The 24,528-nt window shown below is 39.5% G+C and overlaps 1 protein-coding gene across 2 annotated transcripts in view; it reads right to left on the reverse strand.

Moving 5' to 3' along the window:
• The window catches only part of LOC308697914 (protein shisa-9), an 87,551-nt gene that overhangs the window by 44,489 nt on the left and 18,534 nt on the right, over positions 1-24,528 (reverse strand). For both annotated transcript variants that reach the window (XM_081377602.1, XM_081377603.1), the window contains exon 2: positions 2,317-2,432. In XM_081377602.1, the coding sequence (XP_081233728.1) occupies positions 2,317-2,432 (116 nt within the window). The remainder of the gene's footprint in view (positions 1-2,316; positions 2,433-24,528) is intronic.

Here is a 24,528-nt window from a genome sequence, read left to right on the forward strand (position 1 = left end):
TGTGTGTGTGTGTGTGTGTGTGTGTGTGTGTGTGTGTGTGTGTGTGTGTGTGTGTGTGTGTGTGTGTGTGTGTGTGTGTGTGTGTGTGTGTGTGTGTGTGTGTGTGTGTGTGTGTGTGTGTGTGTGTGTGTGTGTGTGTGTGTGTGTGTGTGTGTGTGTGTGTGTGTGTGTGTGTGTGTGTGTGTGTGTGTGTGTAGACTGATCGTTCTTAGACCCTTGGCTTGTGACCCTTTGTGTGATCAAGCTCGCTTAATAAGCACTTAATTAAACACTCAATGAAGAGAAGAAGGATTTAGAAAAGGAAGAAGATAAAAGAAGTACGAGTAGAAACACTGGCACAGTGGAAATTCTCACACTCCCAAGAAATAATCACACCTGTGATGAAGTGCGTGTGTGAGATAGAGAGATAAATGGGTCCCTAATTCTCAGACAGAAGGACAGTGTGTTCTTGATCAGCAGGCCTTGGCTGAAGTTTCTTAATTATGCCTTAATTAGCACAGTTGCTTCGTTAAGCCACTTCCTTTTCCAAGGCTGAGAGGGAGCAGCAGTGGGATCTCTCATATCCGCAAATTTAATTACTCCCCCTTTCAAGTTCATTACCCTCACTGGGTCAAAAAGTGATAGCCTTTAAAGCCACAGTGTTTTTGCTGAGGTTTCATCAATAATGTTGTCGGCAAATGTGTATCTGATAATAATTTAATGGATTGTGATCGTGCAAGAATAATGTGAAATGATGACCAGCTATATTTTCAACTTTGTTTTTTTTTCTTTGTTTTTTGCAACAAATTTGGGATTTATTCAAGCTGTAGTGTGTCCTCTACCTCTAGTGGCACCAAACGGAATTACAAAAATAAAAATCATCACCACAGGAGTTCTGGGGGAAATGCTAGGTTGTTTCTTACTAGTATACGACGGTGCACTCGTATTACTATGAGTGGGAGAAATTGCAACACACAATATTGCAGAATAAGTCCCGCCTTCTAAATAAAAGAGCCAATCGCCAATTGGTAAAGTCATCGCGTCACTGCAGAAGCTCCAGCTGCTACAGAAAAAGTCAGTGTTCTGAGACGCGTGCTTATGACTGTACAAATGCATTGGCTGGTCTTTTTTTTGTCATGATTTGAGCGTTTAAAAACTAAATCTATGAGACAGTTTTTGTCAGATTTTATTTGTGATTTCAAATATGAAATTTAATCGTAAGCTTCGTGAACATCTTTGGATAATTTGATGTTTCCCCGTTCAAAGAGAAATGAGCTGCACTTGCATGACTGAAAAAGTCGCCCATTTCAAAGATGGCCGCCGAGTGAAATGACTTTCCTTAAAGGGACTTTGGTATAAGTCAAAAGAGCCCAACTTTAGGTTCTATGATATTCTGGTCTTTGAGTATGGCTCAGTTCTCTCATTTTTTTCTTTAGCCTTTATGAAAAACATAAGTCGGATTCTGAAATGTGCTATGGACATGAATTGTGCCTCACATTTGGCACGTTACACAGTGTAATGGCACAGTTATTTTAGTATTATTGATATAATATAGTATTTATTAATATTTAGAATTTTCATTAAAATTTTTGTTTGTTTTAGTAATTTTGTTACATGCTTTTGTTATTTGTTTTTAGTTATATAGGGATCAAGAAAGTATTTTAACACATACATGATCAATAATTCACATTCAAGTGCCAAAATCTGCAAGGCTCATATCTTGAGAATTGGCGACGGAAGCAGAAATGCAAGCAACCTGTCAAGGTCCCTTTTTACCCCAGCATTGAATGTTTGATGTTCATTATGTAAGGGTTAATGCCCGACGAGGTGTCCATTATCAGGTTTTAATGGACGACGGCGCGGAGGACGGTTGCCTCTGCCGAAGTCCATTAAAATCTGATAATGGACACCTCGAAGGGCATTAACCCGCTTATACCATGGTTACTTACGAAAGAAAGAAATATTTAATCAATTAATAATACTTTAATGTGTTTTAGAGTAAAAATCGTGAGGGTTTTAATTTATAAAAGTCGAGCGCACTATTTAATATCTCCCGTATACAGGCGTTGCCAAGCAACGTGGCCACAGCGACCCGACCGCAGCAGTTGATCAGTGAGTTTGAGCCAGCGCAATCATTTAGAACTGTCATCAGGCAAATTGACGTGACGCCTTTCCTAGGTGTCCATTATCACTTTTTAACGGACACCCTGCAGCCAATCAGAATCGAGTATTCACCCAGACCATGGTATAAATTTCATTTAACGTTCATCTGTGAGTCCCTGTGATTGGGCTCAGCAGAAACCCTACAGTAGCTGTACGTCTGGAGATCTGACTTACCGTTGTTGGTGCGCATTGACCTGCCAGAGATGCCATTAGATCCGATGGGGTGGTGACCTCCTCCTCTGTCCACGCCCCCGGCCTCGCCTGGCTGTTTCAGCAGTTCTGTCAGGGCCCTAAAAAGAGACAGGTTTGTACACCATCAGTTCCTCAGCAGGGCATTTGGCAAACAAGTATGAGCGATACAAACCAGACATGATCCCACGCCAGAGTTTTGCATTCGATCCAAGTCACGTCTCACTTATTCAAGTCATTTGTCTTCAGGTCTTAGAAACCTGGAAGACGTGTCTTGATGTGAGGAATGAACATGAGATTTTCAAGAGCGGTGTGATTTGTAAACCGTGCTGAAGATTAATTTTAGGAAAGAATTATGACATTGCGAAGTATTTTTATCTGTTTTCTGCAAATGTTGAAATTATGGCAATTATTTTTGTGATTAAAAACTGCGAAGTGAAGATAACCACGTTGCGTGTTAACATGCGTTCATATGCTCGTGCACGAAATGAAATGCGCACTTTCCAGCAAAACATCTGTGGGGACCAGTACAATATGGGCGTGATGGCACTCCTCATTATAGGCACACATCCTTTTAAAGCAAGACAATGATTATCTAGTCTCCAAGTCAGTTTAGTTAGCCTACAACTCTGCAATAAAGCAAGATGGAAAGCAATGTATTGACATTGACTATTGATTTATAGGCTATATTGCATTTAATATGTTGATTGGCTGGACATACTGGTCAATATGGATGCACATCCCTCAGTAAATAATAACCATCAAGTATCAAGTATTGCTTTTATCATTTAAAACACGGTGACATGCTATGGCGATGCCAATGTGTGAACACCTTGTAAACTTAAGAGACAAGACTTTTCTCAACTTCCTAGGTTGTCTGCTAGGTAGACTTATTTTTATGTTAAGGACTCTGGACTTTTTTACCGGGAAAATCAAAAGGATGTGAAATTTATGTGCGCCCCCCGAGAGCCTCTCTTCAGTTCAGTGACACAAGAAACAAATGCTTAAACTGTGTTCAGGATAATGCCGAAAGAGCTATTCTGTTCTGTAATGTCTATGTTTCATGCAAAGAAAACGGATTCATTCAAACTATAGTCTCACATTGCCAACTATCATAACAGTGCAATTTAAATTACCTCATCTGTCGACATGATGCTTGTGAATTGCAGAGCTAATGCAAACATATCTACATATATCGCTATGATCAGATGCTTTCTTAACTGCTGTTTATTCACCGCTGTAATTTTTGTTGTGTGTTTATTTTTTTATTGAGAGAAAAGCATGCAACACAATTTCATCTAAATGTCACTCTCAGCAGCGTGGACGGTGTCTGGATGTTCGTTAACGGTATATCGCTGTACAGGTATTTTAAACTTTTTACTTCTAAGCAAAGAGCTAAAAAGAATTTCGTAATGAGTGAAAATGAATCTCTTGTACGTTACATGTCCATGAGTGCAAGCATGAGTAATAAGTTGCTGGCTGCAGTTCACTTAACAGCCACCGGTGTCGCTAATTACAAGGGTTTCTGAACTCTACATATAGCCGCTTTAAAAAGGACTTAGCAAAGAGATCGTGGGTTGTTTTATAAAATGGAAGGCTGCTTCCTAGTAAGGCTGCATATCTCAGCTGCCACGTCATCAAGCACATGTTTGTTCTGATTGGTCAGTCATGACATTCTGTGGTCAGTTATCAAATGGCAAAAATGTATAATGTCTGCTCATTGGGGCATTTGAGGTTGGTGCTTCTTTCAACTATATTTACTGTCAAAATGAAACCATGAAAAGTATGGTAATATCAAAACCATGACTTAACCTTCACTTAATAATATTAATACTAGGCCTATACTGTAATATTGTTGAAGTGTTCGTCATGTTGCTAGAACCATTGTTATGTACACTGTAATGTTTTACAAAATAATAAACAGGTAGGATTTTAAAATGGTTTAATTTCCCTGTCTTTCATTTATGTGGTTAAAAGCCTTGTAATAAGTGATAGGACTGTTCATTATCCCTTAAATGTCTTTCTTGTTTGAACTTGTTCGTTCGTAAGCTCCAAGCTGCTTGCTAAGAACTGTTTGAGGAAACATTTAATTAGCTAGTAAAATATTTCAACAATATTTTGTGTCTTATTATTTACTTTTCACCCTGTTGGGGTTTACTTTGCGATAACAAACGGCTGGATGTCCATTATCCCTGCATATTGTATTCCATTGTTAAACAGGAATCATTCCAATAGTATAAGAACTCTAAAATGAAAAACAGAATTGAGTGTCACCTCACACCATCTACTGGTTTATTTTTATATTAGACTTTAATATTTGATGTATCTACCCTCTTTTTGTGCATTTCCATTTATTCACATGTAGTCTCACTCAGTAGTTATTCTATATTTCAATTCAATTCTTTCTTTTATTCCCATACCACTTCAGTCATTCTGCCTTCATGCTTTCAAAGAATGTTTCAATCACTGCCTGTCCTTGAACCTCACCCGTCCCTTTGTTCACTAACTCCTGTTTGCACTTTCAGAATCCAACCAAATCCCTCACTTGGAGCATCAGTGACCGTAACCTTCACCGATCGTCCACTGAGCCATCTTTGAGCTCTCAGTGCAGCCATAACATCTCACTAACACTTAACTAACAGCCAACCCTCTCAATTCACCCGTCCCTACTGGCAAGTGCTTCAGTGGTTGCATTAAAATTGTGTAGGTGCGCAGGAAGTGCGAGCGTGACCTGATTCCAGTGCGATTGAGAATACTTCTGGACGGCTGCTCTTCAAGGTTCTGTGATTTCCCTTGTGATATCATTGTCTCAGCATTCAGGGCAGGATGGAACCGTGGGACATGTCGAAAGCAACAGTTGCCAGGAACGCTGGACTGAGGGATACGAGAAGGGTCTGTGTGTTTCATGATAAGGACCAGGAGAATGAGGCACTCCACTCCGCTGTACACTCAAAAAAATAATCTGTTGAACGAACTTAATTAAATTAAGGAAAGGTTTTCCACGAAATTGAATTACATTTTTCCAACAAAATCGAAATAGTTTGAAATAATTTGTTGTAATCTTGTTGTATGAATTTAAATTAATTTAGTCATTCCTGCTAGATAAAGTTTTGTCAGGTTAACTACATTTAGTTTTTGTTCTGCCTTAAATAACCAACATTATAATTTTTGTTAATTTGACTCTATGGTCACTTCTAATGATAGACACTACTATTATTCAATTGAATTATTACTTGTGCAGGACTGTAAGCGAGGTTTACACAGTGTATACAGTACTGAGTGCCCACAGCCTGAGCACAAGGTTTAATGCACATATAGCATAATACTGAGCCCACAGCCTAAACACAGTCGCCACTCTTCTGCATAATGGTAACCACAAAATTCAATAACATTACAGAAAGTCCTCTAAGTTTCTAACATAACTGAACATTAAACACTAACATTAACTAACAACATCTTTCCATTTACTGAAAAACACATAAAATAACACTTTTTCCCTAAATTGACCCTCTTAATGCAGTCCCTTGCAAAGCATGCTGGGAACTACAGATCCACTGCCCAGTTAGATGTCAACAACAATGATTCATGTAGTTTTCACACAAATGAATTAGGTTGATTGAACACAATTAAATTAAGTTGTGACAATATTAAACAATCGTGTTACTTTTGCTTATTGTAATTAATTATTTTAACAAGAGGCCAAAATTCTTTTTTTGAGTGACATCCGGTTAAGACGAACAAAAAATATTCATGTTGACTCAATTAAAAAAAATTTGGTAAACCAAATTTTTTACAAATTACATTGATTACGTTTAATGAAATTAAGCTGGAATCATTTCTATGAAGGGTTGTGTTGTATATGCTCATTTTAATTAATGAAATTGAACAAAGAGCTAAAATCATTTTTTTGAGTGTATGCTCGACTGATGTGCTGCCCTGTGAATCACTGCTACCGTCTCCTCAAAGCCAGTGCAGGCCACACAGGAAGATGGCTGTCCGCACATTTCTATAAACTTCCTGGCCCTCTGGTGAGCCGTGAAATATTCAGTCCTGATGGCTTAATTTACACTCAGACAGGTAATTGTGAAGGTAAGGTATAGGAAAACAGTTAGGGACACTAAAAGTTTGGGGTCAGTAAGATTTTTTTCTTTCTTTCTTTTTTTTAAAAACAGTAAGTAAACAGTAGTTTAATTCAACAATGATGCATTGAATTGATCAAAAGTGACAGTAAAGACTTTTACAAAAGATTTTATTTTTTATTATAGAAAATCATAAAAGAAGCCTGAAAAATGTATCATGGTTTCCACAAAAATATTAAGAGGCACAAATATTTGCAACATTGATCATTAGAAATGTTTCTTGAGCAGCAAATCATCATATTATAATGATTTCTGAAGGATCATGTGACACTGAAGACTGTAGTAATGATGCTGAAAATACAGCTCTGATCACAGTAATAAAATATGTTTTGTAATATATTCAAATAGAAAACAATTCTTTTAAATTATAATAATATTTCACAATAATACTCTTTTTACTGTATTTATTATCTAATAAATGCTGCCTTGTTTCAGAAATATTAACAAATCTTACCAACCCCAAACTTTTTACAGTAGTGTAATTAAACAAAATCTGTACTATTATAATAATTAATTTGTTTATATTATTTGCTTGGTAGCAACACCACAACAAAATATTACTCCTAATATCTGTATATTACACTTCATGGGTGTAATATATTCATTAATTTAATGTATTTTATTTATACATTTTTATACATTTATTTTCCTGGTAAATATATATAGAATTCCTTAAAATAAGATATGTTTACTTTTCGAAGTGAAACTTTGATAGAAGACTTGTTTTCATAGATAAATGAAAGTGTATTTTGTCTTACTGCACTGGCAGATTTATTTATTTTTTTCACTTATTTATGATTAAAACATGAAATCTGCCAGTGCTGTAAGACAAAATACTTATATAAGATTTAAAAAAATTCTGACAAAAAATCGTAATATTTTATTTAGTGTTGCTTCTCAAGTAAATTTATAATTTTGAGATATTTTAACAGGAAAATTAGATATAAACTTCTTGAGAATCTGGTGTTTTGCAGTTTACACATCAGATATGTTCAGATTGGCTGAAGCCAAATTAAAATCATCAAATGTAAGCTTATTCCCCAACTCAAATTTGCAGACAGATACTTTAAGACCTAGAGCAACAGTGGTTTTATTTAATCGGTTTCACATATTTATGAGACATTTCACAAACTGCAGAGTAATTAAACATTAATGTCAGTTAAAAAAATTCTCTTTCAACTACCAAAGTGGTCAACTAAAATGTATTTTCTATTTAACTGATTTTTAATTATGAAAATTGGGCTGTGAGCCCGAACAGAGGCAGTCCAGTAATTTTTCACAGTAATCACTGGGCACAGTTTGTTCTTGTTGTAAAATTTAATGCAGATTTCCATTGGGAAATTTAGGTACAAATATGTAAATAGAATGTTTTTAATACAAAACCTGACATGATAATTGAACTGACAAGCCAATTATATTGATCTTAAATCTGCACTGTGCTAAACCGAAACTAAACACTTGGACTGATCTCTACTGGATCAAGGTTGTGGCGACATGATGTTTAAATGCACCTCAGAGCTCGTGTCCATGTCTTACTTTCACCGTTGCTCTCAGGACAATGTTTCCTATGTCATGTTCTCATGCACAGAGCATGTACACATGGAAATCTGAGAAACATCGACACACATCTCCATTCATCTGCTCCCAGCTGTGTTCACCAAGAATATCTCCGTTTACTTTTCTGTTCAGCAATTCAATATTTTAAATGGCTCAATCTGTATCACCTACGGCCGTACTTCAGAACACAGCAGCAATCAATCATCATTCAGTCGTTTATTGATAGAAAATGATCGTTAATCACGCTGATGGTCTTAACTTTCAGGGTCGTTACTGTGTGTGATGAATGAATTAATGATTGGCCGTACATATGCTGGATTGGATAGGATTGCGTGAGTGTGTATTAGGTGAAATTATGTGAGCCATTTCCAGTCTTGCTGTTGTTCTCTCAGCATGTTCCCTTTTCATTACAGGAACATGGGGTCTTTAATTAAACTGTTACTTTTCAGCAAGATTCTTATAAAGCGCTGCGGTGGTAATCACAGGTGGAAAGACTAACTGCAGGCGTTCCAAATCAGTCTTAAGTGCCCCCAACTGGCTTCTAAACTCACTTAAAGACTCGTTTGGGGGCTTTTGGAGAACAACTCATATAGGCCTAAACTAGATTCCCTCTTGATCAATATAGTCACTGCCATAATGGGGGGGAAAAAAACATTCAGACCATTTTGGACCATCTTACATTTCAGTTACACTTTTTTTTTTTGAGTCACAGTTTGGCAAAAAAGTTAATAAATAATATTTTTATAATAAATATAAATTGCCAAATAATTTATTTAGCCCAACTCACTCTACTTTGAATGGGATGCACTTTTATTAGACAAAAATAACATTTTTATGATAATGTCAAAATGTAACAGAATTTTACAAAAGAGGTGTTCGGCCTCTTTTAACTGGAATGAGTATGAGTGTGACTTCTCCACCAGAGGGTTAAACAATAAAGCATATGCAACAGAATTATGCATTCTGACTAGCATGTTAGGGTTCGACTTCACCTGTGCATTTGCTTTCATTTCAGCGAATTAACCAGCTAACAAAGAAATCCAGGCAGCGTTCAGCTCTTTCAGCACAACCGGCTCAATCCCCAACAATGTTCTTTGATTAGATTGTTTTTATTGATAACTATAATAAGTTATCATCATGATGCATCTTTTTGGTCTTTTGGCAAAACATTCCGCCAATAAGCATTTTTGCCAGTAATGAACTTGATTCAGTAGTAGATCTGTTACTGGCAGCTTAAGAAGCTTATTGTACCAGCTTGACTAGTGCAACCATGCAAAAACGAGGCTTGAAGGTGGCCAAAACATTCCTTTTACATTATTATGCAATAATATGGTTGCAGCTGGTCATTTAACTTGGTTATTTAAGCTCGATTAAACCAGCTTATTTGGTCTGCTATTTTTTTTTTTTAGCAAGGTTTAGCTTGGTTAGCCTGCATGACATTCAACCACTATTTCACTGAAGTTTGGAGCACCAAATAATATCAAAATATTCAGCAGAGAGGTTTAAAAAAAATGTAAAAAATAAATCTCGTCATGCATTGTGAATCAGTTAGTTCAAACTTTGAGCTGGTGAGGCAGATGGTTCTTAGTGGCCCGGTTAGCCGCAGGGCTAATGCTGCTCCAGTGGGAAAGACTGTATGTGTATGTTTGTATGTGTGGAAATATGTGTGCCTGTGTGTGTTTCTGGTGCATTAGCCATTAGCGATATCACAGTAGGGGAAATATTTGATTGAAACACAAAGATTGCGTGTGTGTGTGCGTCTTTGCGTGCTAATCTGCGTAATACAGATCTTTTAGTCCCTCCCCCCACCCTTGTCGTTTACATGAGAAATTTGTCTGCTGGGGTATAAAATCATTCAGATGTCAGTGCATGTAGGCCTATCTGTTTTAGTAATCTATGGGCGGGAAGGGAAGATTGGGGGTAACGGAAAAGCAATGAAGTTTGACATTCTTCCCCTTCTGACGGATTTTCTGTGGTCAATAACACCGGAGAGCAGCAAATTCTCTCTGCTGACTACTGGAATTCATAGATTATCTGCTGATTAACTTGACCTGAGACAAGAGCATTGTGGGGAAATTTTATATTGTTTTATATATATACTGTATATATATACTGTGTAAGAAAATCAAGTCTGATATGACTTCTTTAATGTAAGTGTACAAGATATTTTCACCCAATCGTTTTGTCTGATTTGCTTATTAAAAGGTCTAATAAAGAGGTATCATTTAAATCTTTAGCTTAAACTCGGGCCAAGTTACATGTTGAAGTTGAATACAAAGGATTTTGAAAACCACCTAACCATACATTAATTGTTGGCTTGACTTAACGCAACCAACTACATTTGTGATTTTGTCCTTGATATTCTTACACAATTGCAATTTGACTTTGTCTTTTCAAGTTGCCCAGCTGAGAAACACCTTAAAGCACATGGTCAGATTATTCATGAGCGCCACTCCAAACCCAGAGGTAATAAAACTTGCACACACAATGTTTTGTCCCTGGGGATGTTTTTGTGGATATTTTGATGCACAAACTGATATTGATCACGTATTGAAATACAGACACAGACATATCAAACACACGCAAACGCTCACAGTTCAGCAAACAGCAAAAGTCACCCAAATGTCATGATCATAGGTCTGTTTTCCAGCAGCCGTCCTCGTCTCTCTGTCTGTCTTTCTACTGTTATCTACACATGAATGCAGTCAATTGTAATCTCGTCATTCTTCTTCTAAAAAATGGTTCCCTTTATATTCATGATACCTCTCTTGAATTCTAATGAACCTGACAGCTGCCAAGTACAATCCCGGAATGCTGAAGGTGTGTGTGTGTGTGTGTGTGTGTGTGTGTGTGTGTGTGTGTGTGTGTGTGTGTGTGTGTGTGTGTGTGTGTGTGTGTGTGTGTGTGTGTGTGTGTGTGTGTGTGTGTGTGTGTGTGTGTGTGTGTGTGTGTGTGTGTCAGCAACCTGGGATTATAAGCACTGCAAACACTATTGATCTTATTATAAATAAAACAATATTCCTTCTTAGCTGTTTACACAGGTTAAAGCTCTATTCCATTTATATTCATATTTGCATGATATGAAATATACGGACATGGGAGAAGAAATTCAATGCTTTTGTGTTCGCGCAGAAAACTTTTGTGATGGAAATAATATGAGGTGGGAGGGAAAACTATATTTCAGTGCTTTTGCGAGCGCAAACAAAGTTTCTCGGGGGAACAATAGTTTTGCAAGAAAGCATTTTTGTTATTATTTAAATTGTAATCGTCATGCAGTTTGCTGTTTGTGATGCAAAAGACTGGAAACATACTCCACATTAATACGTAGAAGAAAACGCAAATATTGTAAGCCAGTAGTACTGCTGTTAAGTCTACTATACGTTTGGCAGGCTTTCTTGCTAGCTGGTTATAAACATGTTAGTCTCAAACTCAGACGTCACACCCACAGACAGCTGGCTGACTGTCTGATGCATATGGCACACATAATTGGAAACACTTCAGGAGTTTCAAAGTCATCATTTGATTGGTTGAATTCTACAGGATTTCTACGTGTTTGTTGCGTTCTTTAACGGTCCGCCTGGAAACAAAAGATGCCGTGATGCCAAACCCCCTCATGGAAGAAGTCCTAAACAGATTGACGTAGCATGTGAAGTGTTGAAAATATGTTATTAAAACTTGAATGTGTTAATGGGTTAGTTCACCCAAAATTGAAAATTATGTCATCATTTACTCTCCATCATGTCGTTCTGAACCCGTAAGACTTTCGTTCATCTTCTGAACACAAATGAAGATCATTTTGATGAAATCTGAGAGCTTTCTGTCCCTCCATTGACTGCTACGCAACTACCACTTTGACGCTTCAAAAAGCTCATAAAGAGATCGTAAAACTAATCCATATGAATTGAGTGGTTTGGTCCAAATTTTCTGAAGAGATTCGATTGCTTTATATGATGAACACATTTGATTTAGGCTTTTATTCACATATAAACATTGATCAGAGAACATAAACAGAAGCTCAACTGAACAAGCCTGTTGCGTGATAACAAACCTCTAGTGGAAGCTCAAATGTGCAGCATAACACACAAGAACGAACCTCATTGGTTCTTGCAGAAGCTAAAACGTGCTGCGTAACACAAGAATGAACCTCATTGGTTCTTGCAGAAGCTCAAACGTGCTGCGTAACACAAGAATGAACCTCATTGGTTCTCGCACGTCAAGTGAACATGCTTGAGCTTCCGTTTACCACAACTGATGTGTGAGTTGATGAATGTTTATCTGAATAAAAGTCTAAATTCAATCTGTTCATCATATAAAGAGATCAAGTCTCTTCAGAACATTTTGGACTAAACTGCTAAATTCAAATGGATTATTTTTATGATCCCTTTTTGAACCGTTTGAAGTGTCAAAGTTTCAGTTGCGTAGCTGGCAATGGAGGGAGAAAAAGCTCTCAGATTTCATCAAAAAGATCTTCTTTTGTGTTCCGAAGATGAACAAAAGTCTTGGAACGACATGAGGGAGAGTAAATGATGACAAAATTTTAATTTTGGGGTAAACTAGCCCTTTAAATTCAGTTACTTATTTCAAATATGACTTTTATATTCAAGAATAGGGCTTCTTACATGCTAGTTTCTTATTAAGAGTGCTTCCTTCAGTGCGGTCAGACTTGTAAATCTATCCCTTGTATCAGATTCCTGTATTTCACCTCTCATCATTATCTGAATGAAAACATCACAAAAGGCTTCCCCCATTCTGCCACACACACTGCAAATGTCACTGGGGCTGCAAACACACACAAACACAGCACTTTCCAGAACAGATAAGGCTTCAGGACAAAACTAAATGACTGACGTCACTGTGATTCATCAAACACACACACACACAGCAAGCAAACATATGCTGTGAAGTAGATGCTTGTGTGTGTATATATTCACACTAAAAAAGTAAACATGGATGCTAAATTATCACACGCAGAAACACAAAACCAAAATAGGACGATTCACACCATAGAACACAGAGTGTAATATCAAAACACCCAGGCCCCAGGGAACAGATCGAGTGTGTTTGTTTTTTGATGTGATTACACTCCAGACACCCCATCACACACTGCTGGAAGGCAGGCACATGTGGTCAGAGATGAAGTGCTTTCAGCCAAATACAGTAGAGTTTTCAGCAGATGTGGCGTACTATAAATATAACTGTATTTGATGTATGCGCAAGACATGTTGTCGTTTGAATGTTCTCTGGTGTAGTATGATAGAACTAGACAAACTTTGATGTTTGTGTAATGAAGCTTTGCCTGAAAGTTTAAAATGGTTTCACGGCATGAAAATTTAAAGCATAGATGTAGATTTTCTAATATTTGGAATTTTTTAAATCAATATTTAAAAGAATTTAGAGGTCAATATATACATATTTTACATTACATATTTACATTCTATATAAAGTGTGTGTGTGTGTATATATATATATATATTTATATGTATATGTATATGTGTGTGTATATATGAACTGTAAAAGGCGGCTAGCACTAGCAGGGTACGCGGTGGTATGGAAATACATACAGTATTTTGACAGGCAGGTAGGCCATCATATCATTGCATTCGAACCGAATGCAATGGTTGGACGAACATTTTTTGGCCCAGAAACTTCCACAGAAAACATTTTTTTTATATTTAGACCACTTTTATTATTGACTGCTATCAGGGTGTGAAGAGAGTTTCAATCAGAATAACAAAAAGTGCCTCATTGCCTACCCAACCTTTAATACAGACTCCATTATTAATAAATAGTCACTACACTACAGCAATAATAATAATACAATGTGCTTTATGAATATTGAAATGCAAAATATAAATGAAGTATAAAGGCTGTAATGTAAAAAGATATTTATAATTATTTGTATTTTTTTATGTAAACATTGAATAAGTAAACTTGAAAATGTTGTGTCAAGGACTGTGCCAAGTTTGGTGGATTGAAAGCCCATGGAGGAATAAAACATCTGGGTGCATTGCAGTGGTGTAGTCTACGTGATACGCAGGTATACGCCGTATACCCACTATGGAAAGGCCAGGATTTCCGTATACCCACTTAAAAAAGCGTGAGGATACATATCAACTTCGTTTTGTGTCAGAACTCTCACACTTTCATTCATAAATTCACCCGTCTGTGCTTGCGAAGCGACACGGATTGAATCGTGGAATCCAGTATCCAGTGTATCACAGTATACTCACTACAAACAACTAGACTACATTGCTGTAATAATAATTTAGGAGGCAAATATCATGTTTTTAATGGGCCAATGGAAATTATATTTTGTTGTCAAAATAACTTTTATTTATTTATTTGTTTAGAGGTAGAATATGACCAGGACATGTTTTTGACAGCTTCTGTGAGATGCACCCTGTCTCTCATTGCAGCTGCATCTGTACTGAATGCTAAGCAGATTGGTGGTGACCTACAGTACTAAGTTCATGGCTATTGATTGGATCTCTGCTGTTGAATTAAGAATATCTAAATCTACATCCCAGCATCGTAATGACCTCCTGTGGTCACATGACCCCGTCACTAACATGCCGCTACTGAATAATGACTCACGCACATACCCTACATAAATCAAAGGACCATGCGCACTGCATAAAATTGTGTGCGTGTTTATGCGATTCTCTTTCTTGCTCCCTGTGTTATAGCGGGCCATTTAGCTGCACTTAGCTACACCTGTCAGCACATATCAGGTCTGTAAAGCTGTAATATCCCAAAATGCCCTGTGATTCACACATACACACACATGCACAGATTTAGATGCTTTTTGGCTGCGAATTTACATTCTCTGACTGACGCTTTAAGCCTTCAAAATCTTTCACAAAATTACACACGCACAAACAAACTAGGACCAAAAAAGATACTACGTCATTATGCAAATGTAGACACAAATGCTTGACCAGAGCATCATGATGGTATCAGTTAACAGTTAACACTGTTCGCAACACATTTACTTAGTCACCATGATATCAAAATGGACAATTCTTGTTTTGTATGGAATATTGCAGTATTTATTATAAATGATTTATCCATGCACATAATATTTTTTATTCATGTATCCTCTCAATCTTTAGGCAAAAAAGCTTCCCCTCCCTCTTGCACTGACATGTTTATATTAGTGAAATCAAGCTTGTGTATCTGTTTGTGTACAAATACTTGCACTGAGTATGTTTTAGATCTAAGGCACCTGTAAACCACATGTATAAAAGCACTTTGAAAAGCTGTAAGTGACTGTATGAATCGGCCGAGACAATAAAGAGGATAAACATCCTGTATCTCACCCTGAAACGCCTCATCTATTACACCTACACGCACAAGCAAATTCATGTAGCAATCAGAATAAAGAACAGATTGAAGCTGTACTAGCAAGACTTCAATCCCTAAGGCAATTCTCTCTCTCTTGCTCTCTCACTCTCTCTTTTTAACAGTCTGCCATCAGATTAATGCAGATTAATGAAGTCTAAAGGCAACTCAAGACGTATTGGCACCCTTCATGAAATTGAGAAAATGGGACCATTTAAATTAAACAAATACACCATGAGACATATTTTGGGCTCAGTAATATGAGTCATGTGCTTTTAACACATGCACACACTTTATTAAGTAGTGCAAAGCAAAGGTTTCCTAATTATTGCCATCCTTAAATGTTATTTGCTAAATCCTCTCTTGAAAATGTAAGGGTTGAGTCCACTTAAAGGGGACTGGGTCAAACAAAGAGTGCATTCTTTTTTGTTCTATTTTCTCTGTTTCAAACCCGATAATAATAAGAAATGATTATTGAGCAGCAAATCAGCATATTAGAATGATTTCTGAAGGATCATGTGAAAATTCAGCTTTTCTATCATCGCATGAATGAATTACATTTTAAAATATATTCAAATTGAAAACAGTTATTTTAGTCTCAAGTCTCAAGTCAAGTCTTATTTATTTATATAGCCCTTTATGCTACGTTGTAGGCCAAAGGACTGAACATCCAAGAGATTGTAAAATAAAATAAGATAAAATAAAATAATAAAATACATAAAATACATGACATACAATGACAAAGTCAAGAATTAAAAGCCACAGAATAAAGATACGTTTTAAGACGAGATTTAAAAACCACAATTGAGGATGCAGACCTTACATCAGGAGGAAGTGCATTCCACAGTCTAGGACCAATAACTGAAAAAGCTCGATCCCCTTTTGTTTTTAAGCGAGTTCTCGGTACAAACAATTGAAGACAATTGGAGTACCTTTGTGCTCTGCAAGAGTTCATACGCACCAAGTCCTTAATATATTTCGGGGCCAAATCATGCACAGCTTTATAAACGTACAACAAAACCTTGTACTGTATACGCTGTTTCACAGGGAGCCAATGCAGTCTTTCAAGAACTGGAGTAATGTGCTCCCTTTTCCTGACACCAGTAAGGAGCCTTGCGGTAGCATTTTGTACCATCTGCAACTTCGAAGTAAGAGATTGACTGATACCAACATAAAGAGCATTACAATAATCCAAACGAGACGTAATGAATGCATGAATAACTTTTTCTAAGTCAGGAACAGACAGAAAAGACTTCATTTTCGCAATAGTCCTTAATTGGTAGAAGCAATTTTTTACCACATTTTTGACCTGATGATCGAACATAAGAGCACAATCAAAAATTACCCCTAAATTTCTTATTTTGGGATTAACATGTTTCCCAAGAGCCAAGAAGGCCCCCTAAGTCCCTGTCGTCATTGTTTGTCCCAAAAACCAAAACTTCCGATTTGCTGGCATTTAACTTCAGGCCGTTTTGCTCTAACCAGGCAATAACCTCCTGTAAACATAGTACCAAGGATTGATTAGTGCTAGGGACACCAGCACTGATCGGTAAATATACCTGAATGTCATCTGCATATAAATGGTATGAGATACCATGTTTCTTAAAAATGATGCCCAAGGGCAAAAGAAACAAAGAAAAAAGAATAGGGCCCAAAATTTAACCTTGTGGAACTCCACACTCCAAAATAATTGACTTGGAGGAAAAATCCCCAACCCTAACAGAACATGAGCGTCCCTTTAGATATGAGGAGAACCATTTTAAAACCGTCCCTCTCAGCCCCACTACATGTTCCAACCGATCAATAAGAATAGTGTGATCGATTAAATCAAAAGCTGCACTCAGATCTAACATAATTAAAGCTCCTCTAGTCCCTGAGTCTGCAATGAGTAGCATGTCATTTGAAACTCGCAGTAAAGCAGATTCAGTACTGTGTCCTACTCTGAAACCAGACTGAAAAGCGTCTAGCAACTCATGATTGGCCAGATACGAACTTAACTGTGCTAAAACTACCTTTTCCAATACTTTGGAAATACAAGGCAGCTTAGAAATGGGCCGATAATTATTGAAATCCGAAGGATCAAGGTTAGGCTTTTTAAGAAGGGGCTGAATAACCGCCTGCTTAAAACTATGAGGAAAAATGCCTGTATAAAGACTGCAATTGACAATAGCAGTAATACAAGACCCAGTATAATCAAACGTCTCGGACAACAAGTCAGAAGGCAAAACATCCCAACTTGCAGCGGGTCGTTTCAATTTGTCAACGATCAGTTTAATATCCTCAGTAGTAACCATATCAAATTGATCAAAATTATTAACACTTTTAAGAGTACCTCCTGTCAAGCCCTTCACAGCACTAAAGCTAGCTCTGATTGTATTAACTTTTTCTGAAAAAATATTCAAAAACTTTTCACAACATTCTGTAGATGATGGTAATGACGCAGTGTGAGAGTTCAAATACCTATTAATAGATTGAAACAAAGTTTTTGGTGAGTTTGAGTGCTGCAATATAATTTTTGAAAAGAAGGCTGATTTAGCCTCCTTCACAGCCTTCTGATATCCCTTGCGTGAATCTACTAAAATCTGCTGCGAGATCGTAAGTTTGTCCTTTTTCCAGGCCCGTTCTGCTCGCCTACACTGCTGTCTAAGTGTACGTGTATGATCATTCAACCAGGGCTGTAAATTGACTTTACTAGACCTAAGCTTATATGGGGCAACAGAATCTAAAATTCCAGAACACACCGAATTAAAGGCAGAGAGTAATTCTTCAGGGTTGGCCTCAGTAGATGCAGACTCCAGCCAGGATACTTCAAAAATTGAGTTAAAAGAATCACCAAACGCCTGTGGTGTAGACTGAGTAATTATACGTGAGCGTAAACCAGAAGGCTGATGCTCCGCCCGTACAAATTGCATATTTAAATTAAATGTGACAGGCATATGATCTGAAAGGCAGGCATCCATTACAACAACATCACAAACAGCTACACCTAAGGAGAACACAAGGTCCAGTGTATGTCCTTTCTCATGAGTGGGCCCAAGTACATGTTGTTTAAAATTAAACGAGTCCATTAGGTCTGAAAAAACCTTTACCAAAGGCTTCCCAGGGCAGCATATGTGAATATTAAAATCCCCAACAAGTAAAATATGATCAGACAATAATAACATGGGGGATAAAAACTCCGAAAATTCTTGAATGAACGCTGGAGAGTACTTTGGAGGTCGATAAACAACAATTGCCAAAACAGGCTTGTGAAACTCAAGCCTTAAGAGCTGAACCACAAAACTCGAGTAACATGTGGTCGATAAGCGGTGGCATTTATACTGCTGCTTACTAACAGTAGCTAAACCCCCGCCACGACCCATTTGCCTCGGAGTATTATTTAAGATATAGTCAGGTGGGCAAATATCCACACAGGGACTCCACTCCTCCCCATTTATCCAAGTCTCAGTGATAAAAAGGAAATCCAAGGCATTGTGCAGTATAAAATCATTAGGTCTTATTTAGGACCGAGCGCGCATTTAAAAGCGCCATCTGTAGCGTGTGCAAGACCGTGGGGGCTGCTGTGATAGCGCCCAACTTTACCGTCTTAGGACAGCTCAAGTTGCTCAGGCATACACCTCTTCGGTGTGATGAAATCTTCATATCATGGCGAAACCGCAGCACTGACAAACCTCCATCTGGATACACGGGCAGCAAGAAAGAACATCGCCAGCCCCGAAGATCTACAGCCCGATCCGTATTGCCAGCATCATCTGCAAACTGCACCTCAACAGAAGACCCCCGCCGAAATCTCTGCCTCGCATGAGCGCCCGCACGTCTCCCTCGTCGTCGCCGGCGCCGCTTACGCCTGCAGCAGCAGCAGCACACACATCCAGTCGGAGAACGCCGTAGATACGGCGGCAGTGTGTGATAAGGAAAAGCGCACTTGTTCACATTACTGATCGCCAAGTATACAACTTGAGATCGAATCTGCAGCAGGGTAGTGGAGTCATAAATCCTCAGAGACTGACATGAATGAATTAAAACGTAGAAGAAAACATAAAACACAAACAAACTAAAAAACAGAGAGGAACGACGGCAAGCCACTGCACTGATCGGCGCCATCTTGGGGCGATTTTAAATTGTAATATTTCAAAATATCAGTGTCACGTTCATTTATTGTTTTAGGATATGTTTAACAGCAATGTACTAAAAATCAGAAAGGTTTTCCCGTAGACAACATTTTCAAAATGATCCCCATTCACACTGGTCTGTGAAAACAATTAAAAACGCTGTATTATTCATGCCAGGCCTGTAGTTAGCGATGTCACTTTGTAAAGAAACACTACCCACCAATAGACTAAACACGTAATAGGCATGCATTTAACATCAGCGTTTTTTCAGATTCACGTTTTTGTAGATTTCACAGGGGGGGGGGAAACGTGCACTTTGAAACCTATTTCCAAAAGTTTGCTTTTTCAGACCCCCAAAACATTGTTGTCGCGTAAATTACCAGCCCATTAAAAGCATAAAATTTTTAATGCATATTAAAGTGCATAAAAAGTTTTCTCTTTTTTTCTGGCTCCTTAGTGTCTGCACCGTAAGCAAGCGGGCGAGGCGCCACGTAAAAAGTCAGTGATGCTGTCTGCACTGAATGCGACATGACACAACAAATTCCAGACAGTAAAGTGATGCCCCTTTTTATTCCTGACGTACTCCAAGCGCTCGTGCTACTTCTGAACACGAAAAACAAATGAATTTGCGACGATCGCTTTGTCGCGTTTGTAGACAGCCTCAAGTTGTTGCAGCGCAGTGCATCCGAAATCACTTATTGAGTAGGCACTACATTTGAATTAGAATTTACTTTGCGCCCATTAAAAAAAAAAGTAAGCTCTATATAGTATATGAAAAGTAGTATGAATGAAATTCGGATGTACTCATAGGCGTAATTTGTGGGTGTGGGACATGTCCCCACCACTTTTTGAAATATCTCATGGCACGGATGTACCTTATACAAATAAAACAGTAAAAGTGTCCATCGAATGCACACTTGCAAATCTCGCCGGAAGTAGTAAGTCGCCCGAGTACTTTTCGCCTACTGTTCCCTTTCAAGAGCAGTAAATCTACATTGCATAGCAATGCTGGGGGAACTCCTCCCTTCTCCACTTTTGTTGAAATCTTATATGCTAACGCCAGCTTGGAACAGCTGGCCAATTGTCGCGAAGTATGCAAATACTGACAGGCTTGCGGGCAGTATAAAATGCATGGGCGCGCCATTTGCGTCGGAATCTCTTTCTTCACGCTGCCATCGTGGAAGCTGAACCAGGAGGACTAGGAATATTTTTCTCGAAACATCCGATGGCCTCAACTTGGCAGATTTGTGCGGGCCCCATCGCCCCGCCCGACGAACATGAGTTCTGCGTCGCCTGCCTGGGCCTCGCCCACACCGAGGCGGCCTTCACAGACTCCACGTGCGCCCACTGCGCCGAGCTGCAAAAGTGCCGAGCTGCACCCCGCACTTTTTCCAAGTGTGTGGACGCAGCGCTTTCTCCCCTCAGAACGAGCGGAATGCACATTTTGAATTATCTGGACGATTGGCTGATTTTAGCTCACTCCAGGGATGTGCTAATCAGTCACGTGGAAACGCAGCTTCACCATCTGGATACACTGGGACTGCATGTGAATGTGCAGAAGAGCGTGTTTCAGAAGAGACAATTTCATCGACTCTGCGCCATTTCAGACTGGGCAGGTCTGTTTCACTGAGGGAATTTCAGAGGATTCTGGGGGTGATGGCGGCAGCTTCTTCAGTGTGCCATCTGTGCCTGCTGCATATGCGGCCACTGCAGTTTTGGCTGAAAACACAAGTCCCGCCGAGGGCGTGGTCTTCAGGTCACACGCGCATTCCGGTCACTCACAGTTGCGTCAGCGCTCTGAGACTGTGGCGCAACCCGGAAATGTTCAGCCAAGGAGTGCCTTTGGGAATAGTGACACAACGCACCGTAGTCTCGATGGATGTGTCGACCTCAGGTTGGGGAGCAGTGTGCTTGGGCGTGCCTGCCTCAGGTCTGTGGTCGGAGTCACAGAGGGAGTGGCACATAAACTGTTTGGAATTAAAGGCGGTGTCCTTAGCCCTGCAAGTTTTTCGGTCGAGTTTGGAGCAGCAGCAAGTACTGCATGTCTGTGGTTTCGTACATAAATCGCCAGGGTGGCATGCGCTCCAGAGCTCTTTTCAAACACACAGTGAGTCTCCTGTTGTTGGTGGATCGACACTTTCTCTCCATCAGAGCGGTGCATATCCCCGGTTGGAGGCTTTACCCCGGATCAGTGTGATTTGGGATCGATTCGGGAGGGTGGACGTGGATCTGTTTGCCACAAGCTAAAACTCACACTGTCAGACATTCTTCTCGCTATCTCACTCCCTGCTGATGGGAAATGCTCTGACATCACGTTTGTCGAAAGCCAGGCTTTACGCGTTCCCTCCGGTGAAGATTCTGCCTATGGTGTTATGCAAAATCAGGGAGGAGAGAGCGTCAGTAATCCTCGTGGCCCCGAATTGGCCGAACCATCCCTGGTTTGTGGACCTGAGAGAGATAATGGTGGCTCCCCCATGGCAAATCCCCCTCAGGAAGGACCTGCTGTCTCAGGTGACCGGCACGATATGACCCGGTGATCTGTTCCATGTCAGATGTTTTGCGCTTCCTACAGCACAGACTGGATAGCGGGAGTTTGCCATCCACGCTGAAGGTGTATATGGCCGCTATTGCTTCGTTTCGTTCCCCGGTTGACAGGCAATCGATCAGTAAGAACACTCTGGTGACCAGATTTCTCAGGGGAGCGAGGAGATTGTGTCCTTCACAGCCGCCATCGGTGCCACCGTGGGATCTAGCTCTAGCTTTGAGGGCCCTCTCTCTACCGCCGTTCGAGCCTTAGCTTGCATTGCTGTTAAGGAGCTCTCCCTGAAAATGGCTTTGCTCCTTGCTCTCGCCTCTGCAAAGCGCTTGGAGACTTAAACGCATTCTCGGTGAATGACGATTGTATCTGTTTCGGACCCGCTGACTGCAGCGTTACTCTCTGGCCAAGACGGGGCTACATGCCTAAGTCACTCTCTACACCGTTCAAAGCACAGGTTGTTTCCCTGCCCACATTATATGCTGAGCCGTCATCCTCGTGTGACGCTGACGCTCAGAGCGCTGTTTGCCCTGTCAGGGCTTTGCGGATGTATGTGAATCGCTCGGCCGCCTTCCGTCAGTCAGACCAGCTTTTTGTGTGCTTTGGTGTATGTACTAAGGGACGTGCTGTCTCAAAACAGAGACTTTCTCACTGGGTTGTGGACGCTATCGCATTGGCTTACGATTGGCTTATCGGACATTCGACGAGCTCATTCTGTCTTGTTGCTGGCTGGTCTTCTCAGAACACCTTCGCCAGATTTTACAAGCTGGGTGTACCGTCTGTGGCGTCACAGTATTGTGAACTATTGTAACCAACTATGCAGTGGTTACCGCTACTGCCATTGACACTGTGTTTAACCCTCATGCTTAACCCTGGATCAGTGCAGCCTTGGCTTTCATTGCATTTGTATATACAAATTTTGATAGGGTCGGAGCTGATGTCTCATTGGTCTAGTTCCGCCTATCAGATACGAGCACTCCTAGCGGCGCGGCTATTGGCTGACTGTCTGTCTCTTCCATGGCTGGTGTAGCTTGACCCCGTTTCTCCGGGCTTATCTTCACTACTCTCACGGCGGGACTTAATACAGTTCCCGCAGTGTTGCTACGCAATGTAGAGTTACCGCTCTCGAAAGGGAACGTCTCCGGTTACTATCGTAACCTCGATTCCCTGAGAGGCGGGAACGAGACATTGCGTTAGCCGCCGTGTTCCCTGTTTGATCCGCTGTGCAAGCATTCAGGGAACCTTCTATGCAATTACTGTAGACTTACTGTACTATGGCGTACTGTTTTTCGCATACTGTATAGTAGGGAAGTATTCGATTTCAGATGCAGACGCAGATTTCTAAGTATGTTTGCATTTGTTGTCATAGTTACTCTTGTTGTCATGGTTACATAGTTACATTGATTGATTAGCACCACCTGTCTCTTGTTTTCTTTCCTCAGTTATCCTGTTTATAAGTTTCAGTTGTTGTGGAAAAGTGCAACCAGTATGATTCTGCGAAACTCGTTCTTGGAATGACATGAAGGGTGTTCATTTTTGGGTCAAGAGACAACACATTAAAGAGCCTCATTTCTCCTTCTCATGTCTCTTTCAGTGCTTTTGCTGAGGTTGTTTTCTGATCTTTCTCATATAGACGTCCTGTGATCTCGTCCCCTGTGGAACTCCATCAAAGAATTCATTCTCTCTCCTCTGGACCAACTCGTTTTGTTTTATAACGGCACTTTTCATTATGGCCTTATCAAGAAGGAGATGGAGAGAGAGATTAACACACTCAGAGGGCGAAATGCTGGGTCACACCTCCTCACTTTCAAATGAACAGGTCAGTTTTCATTGATTGCCTGTTTTTAAACTGGGCCAATGGGAATACTGGGTTTATATACGGCACTTCACTCAAGGGCACATGCTCTCGCTTTTTATGAATGTGTGTGTGACTTTGTGTCCTTCTATGGTTGCGTCACTTTGATCCTAGTGGTTGCATTGCTATAACTGTAAATTGTGTTATTATCTGTAGAGCTGACTGGGCTAAACCGAGCACTGCATTATATGCTTGTGATGTCTAACACACACACACACACACACACACACACACACATTCCTACGAGATGTCAGAGGGAGGTGAGAAATAAAACGCTAGATTCAGATAAAATCCGTGAGCGATTTGAGAGTATTTACTGAGGGGAGACGGAGCTTTTAGTCTTAACGCACAAGAGATTTGAGAATGTGTGTGTGTGAATTGAAATTAAAGTGTTAGGTAAAGGGGTAGAGAGAGAATTTTGGGATATTTTTGAAAGAGAGAACCAGAAGAGGAATACATTTTTAAAAAAGTGAGAACTGATAGACTGTGAGCAGTTTCAAGAAAGAATTCAATTCAATTTAGTGCTGTGAAAAAGTAAATACCCAATGTGAAAAGGTTTGTCTTTTTACAACATGTGGTCATACTGATACAGGAACTCATTCTGGACATATTTATGGGTGAAGTTGATATAATTAAAAAAATAACCATGCATTAGTT

This window comes from Scardinius erythrophthalmus (genome assembly GCF_964197995.2).
Source record: "Scardinius erythrophthalmus genome assembly, chromosome: 1".
Taxonomy (NCBI): Eukaryota; Metazoa; Chordata; class Actinopteri; order Cypriniformes; family Leuciscidae; genus Scardinius; species Scardinius erythrophthalmus.